Source organism: Notothenia coriiceps, unplaced genomic scaffold, assembly GCF_000735185.1.
Source record: "Notothenia coriiceps isolate Sejong01 unplaced genomic scaffold, NC01 NC01_scaffold00003314, whole genome shotgun sequence".
NCBI lineage: Eukaryota > Metazoa > Chordata > Actinopteri > Perciformes > Nototheniidae > Notothenia > Notothenia coriiceps.
Window position 1 is genome coordinate 52,832 of NW_011336015.1, and position 8,668 is coordinate 61,499.

Genomic DNA, 8,668 nt, shown 5'->3' on the forward strand with positions numbered 1-8,668 from the left:
AAATAAAAAACATTTTAATAATTGTTAAAAAATAAGCACTTTCTCTCAAATGTGCCAAATTACTGCAATATAACTCTAGTAATCAAACGTATACATTGGTGGCAGAATACAAAATAAATAAAACATATGGTCACTGTTAAAGTCATTATGTCATATTGAGTATACACACACTGTAATCGCTATGGAAAGACTTGAGGAGTATTGCAGTTATGGCAGCTTCCGTCGCCTCGGGGATATAACCTGGCTGCAGCCTCCGAAATAAGAGGCCCCTTGTAACCTTATCGATCACCGAGCAGAGAGGCAGTCTGGGTCCACACACTCTGATCGGTTTCAGTGTGTCAGACGAACTTCCCAGAATAGCAACTCGGGGTTGTCTGGCGCTCTGCTCTGCTGTGGAGGAGATGGAGGAGGAAGTCAGTGGTGGATTAACAACTGTTGCTTTTGTTGCTGCTGCCGCTGCGGAACCAAACTACCTTTTAGTCCGCGCTGCATGGCGCATGTCGGGCTAGAATGAAGTCTAATCCAAACCGTGACATTCATTCGGGATCAATGTGCAAGTTCATGGGATTATATAAACTCCTACGTGTTTAAGGTAATTCAAGAAGACAGTGAGAGACACATAAGCGCATGAATCGCTATCCTGTATTAGCCTAACTAACATGGTGTTGCTGCTTTAATGTGGCCATTCAATATATTTCGACTATCAGTGGGCGACAGACGCTTCAGAGCTGTTGGAAGCGCATGTCTGCGGCAAAGGCAGACAAGGAGCGTCTGTCTGATGAATGGAAAGCCAGACGGGCTCTGCTGTAGACTGCGGTGATCGGATAACCTGTTGAATTGCAACTGCCAGTCAGCATTCACATTCCGGCGACACAGCCGGCGAAAATCACTTAACGCGAGAAACACCACGCGTTGCCACAATAACAACAGAACTGGCTTCACGGTTTTAGTGATGGCTATTTCCAGTCAGAGATCATGCACTGTTTTCCTGCCAGGAAAATGCACGCTCTCCTAACCTGTCTGATCATCTTCCAAATACAGTTCTCCCAGCCTTTTGTGCTGCTGAAGTGCATTCATTCGGCTTCCTAACGTGAAGGCTAGAAATACTAGGAAGTAGTGTCAGATATGAATGAAGAATGGGTTAATTTGTTTAATATTCTGAAATGTCTGTCATATGGTTGGTTTTAACTTGGTCTCTTGATGGCTTTTATGGTCATGCAGCAGCTTATTTGCCACTACATCTCATTATTCTCGCTCCCCGCAGCTGCAGTTAAAACGCATGCCGGTCCGACCTTGAGTCACTTATTCACTGCCACTGATTTCCAGTCTCTTCGTTGTTGAAAATAGCTTGGCTGCTCCCTGCCACTATGGCTAATTCCTTAGGAACCGGTGGATCCAGTTTGATCCATCCCTCTCTTTCTTTCCATTCAGCAACTTGTTGAGTCTTCCCCCCCTCGGTCTTCCTACTGTAAAATAAAGTAAGCTGTGTAGCCACCAGTTCAGCTCCTAGTTGTGCGACTTCTGAAAAAATGTCGCTAGTAGTTTGAATCGAGTGAGTGTAGAGATCGATGTGATCGTGTCGCTTTTTAGTGGAATACTCGACGGGACGAGCGCAGGAGAAGCTTTGACGCACCTGTAGGACACTGTTGATGCGCTCCTCCTAAACTTTTCTCGGCTTTCCTGAACCTGCTCAGAGTAACTATCAAATGGATTCATTGGATTGTTGATGAAAAGCTGTCCTGAAAAATTGGGGTTTCTTTCATATATTGTGATCACTTGAGGTAATTTTGACTATTTTGTTTTATTAAAGGGAGGTGGAGGCAACGCACCACCCCCTGCCTCTGTCTTTGACTGAAGTTACCACCTCACTTTGCACAGGAGATACGATTGAAGGTAAATTTGTGAATCCATACTTTTATTTTTATTATAAATATTACAACATTTACTTTCTTGTTTTAATTGAAGCTTGTCATCTAGAAATAACCATAACCTGAAACATATTACTTTATGTGACTCTAAAGTGTCACATTTTCGTCGATGGAGTTACAGAGGAAAGCTAAATCAAGAGCTCAGACCCTTAAGGAAAGTGTAGCTGAGTCAGATTACCATGGTCTTTGTTGTACAGTTAACTGCTATTTAATCAAAGTTAAATTCCGAACAATCTGCCTGTGGGACCTTCTGCATAGACCAAAATAAAAAGTTTCTCCAATGCCATCTTTGATTAGTTATATAATATGAAAAGGTTAAGCTGCCTGTTTGCCAAGGAAGAAGTCCTGCTGCGGCATAATATAATATGAATGTTTTTAGATATCTGACTTTATATATAAATGGATATGGTAAACTATTTTGTATATATCTTGGATGGAATGTCATTTCAATGTATAAAAGTCATAAAACACTAACTTAATAAGAGTTGACTTGACAAATGGGTAAATGGATAATGATGGAGCCAAACATGTAAATGTACAATTCCTAAAAAATGTAATCAACTAATAATAACCGTATAACTCTTTGAAAACTTTCACAATAAAGTTTTTGATATCATGTATTATGGGCATGCCTGTAAATGTTTTGGAAACATGAGGTTTAAGAATGTTGTGTGTGTCTAAGTGTAGAATGTCTTGTGTTTCATTTAAGTTATTGCTATTTATTTAATAAATTGCTTCATCAATCTAGAACCAGTTTCATAAAAAAATTTCAAATGTACCAAGCATTTAGTATTTAAATGTCCTCCCTTTTTAATTTAGTATTTATTTAATGTTGCCTGTTTTTTTAGATAGATTGATAGATAGATAGATAGATAGATAGATAGATGGATACTTTATTGATCCCAATTTGGGAAATCATTTTAATAAGAGACTATAGTGATATAATATTATTCGTCATTTCTGACTCAATAATATTTGGCTCTCACACATGATAAAGATATTTTTAACTGTAAAATGCAAATATGGAGATACACATTTTAAATAGTTCATTGGGTATCTTCATAAAAGTACTTTTCAAGTTAGCATACTGCATACATACATCTGAAGCTCTGAAATATGATTACAAACTAATAAATAGCCTATAGGTTTGTGGTGTTTGTATTACTTGATCAAGCCTAACTCTGAACCCCACTATGAAACAGAGTTCAGGCTGTACATCTTTAGAGATATGTCAATATTTGGTTTAATAAATAATAATTAGGAAAAATGACAAGAACGACATGCAATACGCAAAAAAAAAAAAGTGTTACAACAATGTTAAAGTTGCCTTTAATATGTATTTCTATTTCCTGCAGGACTCCCAAAGCTACTTGAAATGGAGGCTCCGGATGGCTACTGTGAAAGTAAGTTATCATATCGCTTACGCACTACATTAAATGTGCACTGACTTCTGTACATCATGGTCAGAGTTCATGCAGTTTATCAGATTCTCTGTGAGATTTTATTTGTAGCGATTAATGTAATATTGATGCACTTGCTTCCGTGTGTTATTATTTTTTTGTGATTATGACTTTATTACCTTATTTTGACTTACTCAAGTACAATGCAAAAAAAAGATTTTTTGCAATCACAACACCATGAACCTTTCAAGGGATTTTCCCCGACTGCAGCCCTTTTCCTGTTCACCCTTTAAAGCTAGAGAAAAATATGTATTACCAACATCCTGTTGAATGTAGCAGATACTGGATGCGCACTTTGCGGTGCTCCATTGCCCTTTGCTGATTTCCTTTGAGCTGGTCTCTCGAATATATTGCTCCCTGCCCCCCTTGTATTTTGCTTTGGTGTGCAGGTAGACTGTTGTTTATGACATCAGCGGGGATTTTAGGTCTCCATTTGGGCTTTGTGCTTATAGGAACACTTGGCAGGCGTGGTTGGGGTGGTGAAAAATGGAGGCTCTTTCTCTCCATGTCCGTCCGTGGGTCGCTTCTGAAATGATAGTTTTGGAACAAAAATGTGTTCCGTTAGCATGAAACTGCAGAAACACAGATCTTTTCAGAATTCCACGGTTTATATCCTTATTACCCCCATGTAGCTGGTTTAACACTCTACTTATCAATATCAAGGCACTGCTGACTTCAAGAGAACGTTTTTAGCCCAACATGCCTGTTGGGACACACATCGTCATAATCTTACACCATATACTCTCCTACAAACACTGATATACCCTGCTACACTCAACTATACCATACCATTAGTGTTTATCAAAAATAACATTAATAATACATTTAAAAAAAAATGTATGTGACAGAGAGAATGTATAACTTCAAACTGAAAACTAATGACCGATGTAATTTCACCTCACTAAAGCAAATGTGAAACTTATTTTCCTTTTCATATTGTGATTCAGTTAGTCCTCGCTCTGTGAATAAAGACTTACAGATGTAAGCTTCATTAAGTTGGTCAGAAACTTTTTTTCTGTATTGTGGTATTATCCGAAAGTCTTAGTGGAGATTATCACTGTAACAGATGTTAAGTTTTGCCTGATTATGCATTTACTTGAAAAATAGGAGACCAGTCGGCATCTTAGGACTGAACACCTCCATTTTTTCTTTCACTTCAACCCCAAAACACCGGGGGATTCTCTGAGGGGCTAATTTACTTCACTGCATCACAAATCAAACCCAATAATGTCACCAATGTATGTCACAGTGTTTTAAAGGTAAAATATTTTAATAATATCTAGGTGCAGGTGCTTTACAGTTACGTACATTACATTATTGTCTATATGTACAAAGGATAACAGTATCTGTGACTCAGAATAGTAGTATGAGGCATACTTACACCGTGAATAATCGTATCTGTGTGGTTTTAATACCTCAAAGCTTAGCTTTGCACAGAACATACATTATAAAAAAGCAGGGAAGGTATAGGATTTCTGAAAGACCAGAGAAACCTTGCTATTGCATCAACAAAACATGGTGCCCTAACAGTGGCTGAAATCAAATGCTCTTTGCATCACAAACATTCATAGCAGTACCTAAAACTTTGTAGAAAATAAAGCCATTCAATAATAGAGTCAACAATTCAAGCTGCCTTCCTGTTGAACTAACCAACCTTGCTTTTTATTTAACACTCTTCTCACGCTATTATTCGTAACCACATGCGCTGTCATTGACACTCTCATAGGTCATCATACTCACACACACCGTTATGCCTTTTCAGACACAAAATACTACTTTGCTCAACTACAAGCACTATCATAATTGATCACATATGCAATTATTATCTCACATAAATCATCGCACTTTGATCCATGCCCTTTATTTACTTTTGTCATTCGGTCTTACATGCTCCACTTCTCATGTCAGTCATTCATGTGCTTTTTGGTCTTTTCAAAAGAGAGAAGACACAGCCCACCCTTCTCTGGGTTATTGCCTTTGTTAAATGTCATTAAATATGGACCAATGCAACATTTCCTGTGTCATAACAAATCTAATTGTGAAACAAGTTGTCCTTCTGCAAGACCTTTGCCCATTTTATTTAATGTTGGTCCAGTAGAATCATAGTAAATCCACGTAACAAAACACGTTTACTTTAGTTCAGTTTAGTGTAATTATCCTAGGGGAAACATTGGGTCGAGTATCATCTCAAAAAACAAATGTAATGAAATGTCCATCAGCTAACTTGGGATTTAGCCTTCCAGGAGGGAGTGCAAAAACATTTAATTGTATGGAGGTTGTTGGTGCAAATTAATCAAGAATTATTGTTTTACTGCCAACTTTGTTTTGCATGCATTGCATAATCAATCAACAACCATTCTTTCCTAGTCCAAATGATAGTTATCTGTAGACGAGTCAGTTATCCCTCCTTTGTATTGGAACCCTGACATACACAGATATAAATCATAAATGGATCAAATGTGTGCTTTTGTTTGACAAGTATCAGCTGCTTCTGTAATACTTAGTGTATACATATAACTGTTTTTATTTTATCACCAATTCTATTCATCACGCCATCCGATAAAAATGTTTATAAGATGTGTTGAATGAATGCTCCTATTGTCTTTATATTTGTGTTTGCTGGGTCAGTGGTGTATACGTTTGTTTGTGTGTCTGTGCCTTATGAAGCTTGTCTTTAGGAAGGTTCAGGGTTTGACAGGAAAAACCAGCTCCCATACAATCTGTATCCAACAAACCAGAATGGAGGGCCTCGTCACTCCGGAAAGGAATCTTATTCTTTTCCTCAGACAATTAGACATAGGCACTGTTGAGCCATTTCAGAATATTTCAACCTTTCTGTTAACACATCAGGCACATTGAGCTTTCACTCTGTGTAATTACAAATATTTTTAATCACATACTGTTCCTGAACATAAACTCTGTATTGTACGTATAAATGTGTGTGTTCTCCTTTGAGAAACGTCTGAGACAAGAAATGTCATTGACCCTTGTTAGATTTCTTAGACAATGACTGTACTTCAGTATAACTACGCATTTATTCAGCGTCACTGATAAAGTCAGCAATTATTACACCTACTAGTTTCACAATGTGTACACATTTGTTCCTTTCCATTTGCCACCATATTAAATCATCCCAATTTTGTATTGCTCAAAATACCTTTCCCCCAGCAAGTTTCGACTGTTTGATATCCTGATCTTACTGTTCATACAGGATTGACTCAGCAAATGCGTGGCGCCAACGCAAACTTTCAGTTTGTGCAGGCTTATGTGTGTGATTAAGAGCATTTATAACCCTGTACAAAATTAATCGTTTACAACAATCTTTCCGCAAAAGGGCAACATTGGGCAAAATGCATATAATGCATCTTCTTCACTCGCTGCATATTTGACCAGAAGCAAGCAACATATATGTACTTAATTAAAGTGTGACTTCTTCATTGTTTGCAAATGTTTGCCTTGAATTCGGGCTCTTGGCTTTTGACGATAACAAATCTTTACTTCACATTATAAATTGTTAATTAAAACAGACACACCACTGGCAGCAATACTCATAATTCACCATATATTTGTTAGCTTTTGAATCAATAGCTTGGAAAGCTATTAATAGCTAATGAAGGGCCACTCAAGAATGGTCCTTTTATTCTTTCTTAAAATACCCTTATTTTAGCATTTGAAGCCAGACCACCCTATACTAATAGTTTAGTCTTAAGACAATCCAGCACCAGTGCTGCTAGGCAGCTGTCAGCATCTTATGTAGTAATGGAAAATCCTTCATGACAAATCTGGGCCACTCCTGTCTCCAGGACAGCATTGCCAAGGGAGAGCCAGTGTTGGTCACCTGAGATTTCCTTCAACCCCAACCTGTGCAACATGAGCCCAGGCCCAGGGATTGTGTCAGGGACAACGTCTCCCAGTATGCCCCACTCAGTGGGGCCTCCACTACAATTGTACAATGCCATAGAGGAGGTTGTCAATCTAAGAGGAGCTGTCACAACAATTGGAGATCTGACACAGATTTATTTTTCATGTATGAGGGATCATTGCAGACATGTTCTGCATCGACCGATTGTAACACAGCCTTTGTGGTTCCATTTGAAGCACTTTCCTTGGCTTTTTAGCTGAAATATCCCTCGGTTACGGCTATTGCTACATCAATTTTAAAAGCACAAGGCAATGATGTCATTATAATCTCAAGTTTTTCATAACTGTGATTCTACTTCAGGAAAAACCTTTATTGTGCTGTTGGTGAAAGATGGCTCACTTTGGTTCCTAAGGGATCTGACACCTGGGTCAGCAGGGGTGTTTGCCTGTTGCCACTGTATTGTTATAGTGACCCTGAAGGGGCCAGGGTGTAAGGGGATAAGGGATTGGTTTGCTCTCCCTCAAACCACACAGGACACAGGACACAGGGCTATCCATAGCCTGGGTTCTGTACAGACTGCTGAGAGGATGCAATCTGATCCACATTTGCTGGACATTGGGACACCATAGGTGCATAAAGACAGTTAGGTTAGCTGCGTTGTACATTCTGTATGGTGACCGCTATTGTGGCCATTCAAGTTAGGCTTTGAAAGATTTTAACTTTTTCCATTACTCATTCCTTAGCAGACTTATTTCTGTATTTCATACAAACTGTTGGTAATGAAATACACAATTCACTTTTTTATTTAATTTAATTAAATAGACTGCATGTGTCTTCCCAGGTTAGATGTAGAGTTTATCATCACAATCTGTAAGAATGCTATACCAAAAATTGCCTTCAAAATGCAATTTTTTCTGAAATTCTTTCTCTTCGTTGATGCTAATTAATTTTCTTTTCATCTTCATCCTTTTGGCTTTTGAAAGTGCAATAGTTACATATTTGCATAAACTGTACACCATCAAATACCTTAGAGCTGTCACATAACCGTATTGTATTTGTTAAACATCTACAGTATTGTACAGCACAATGTAGATTGCTGTGTTTCTGCTTGTCTCCCAGGTAACGGCCAATGCTCTCCTGGTAGAGAGAACTCGAGAATGTCGGCGGATACGTCAACACCTAATGGACAGACAGTTCCTCAGGGTCCTAATTCTCCCAGTGGTGAGTGTTCAATCAATAGATCCTCATTTCTGCAGTCTGCCAAGAACAACCACAGCATACAACAACACTGTTTCTCCTTTAAACATACAGTGGGGCAAAAAAGTATTTAGTCAGCCACCAATTGTGCAAGTTCTTCCACTTAAAAAGATGAGAGAGGCCTGTAATTTTCATCCTAGGTATACCTCAACTATGAGAGA

At 38.4% G+C, this 8,668-nt stretch overlaps 1 protein-coding gene across 2 annotated transcripts in view; it reads left to right on the forward strand.

The window, feature by feature from the left end:
* Positions 1 to 219: 219 nt before the first annotated feature.
* ikzf2 (IKAROS family zinc finger 2) overlaps positions 220 to 8,668 on the forward strand; it is a 26,840-nt gene continuing 18,391 nt past the window's right edge. The window contains exons 1-4 of one of the 2 annotated variants that reach the window (XM_010766416.1): positions 220 to 592; positions 1,811 to 1,893; positions 3,284 to 3,331; positions 8,370 to 8,471. In XM_010766416.1, the coding sequence (XP_010764718.1) occupies positions 3,304 to 3,331; positions 8,370 to 8,471 (130 nt within the window). In that variant the 5' untranslated portion in view covers positions 220 to 592; positions 1,811 to 1,893; positions 3,284 to 3,303. Of the gene's footprint in view, positions 593 to 1,443; positions 1,696 to 1,810; positions 1,894 to 3,283; positions 3,332 to 8,369; positions 8,472 to 8,668 lie in introns of those variants that run through there. The other variant, XM_010766415.1, reaches the window with a different exon arrangement.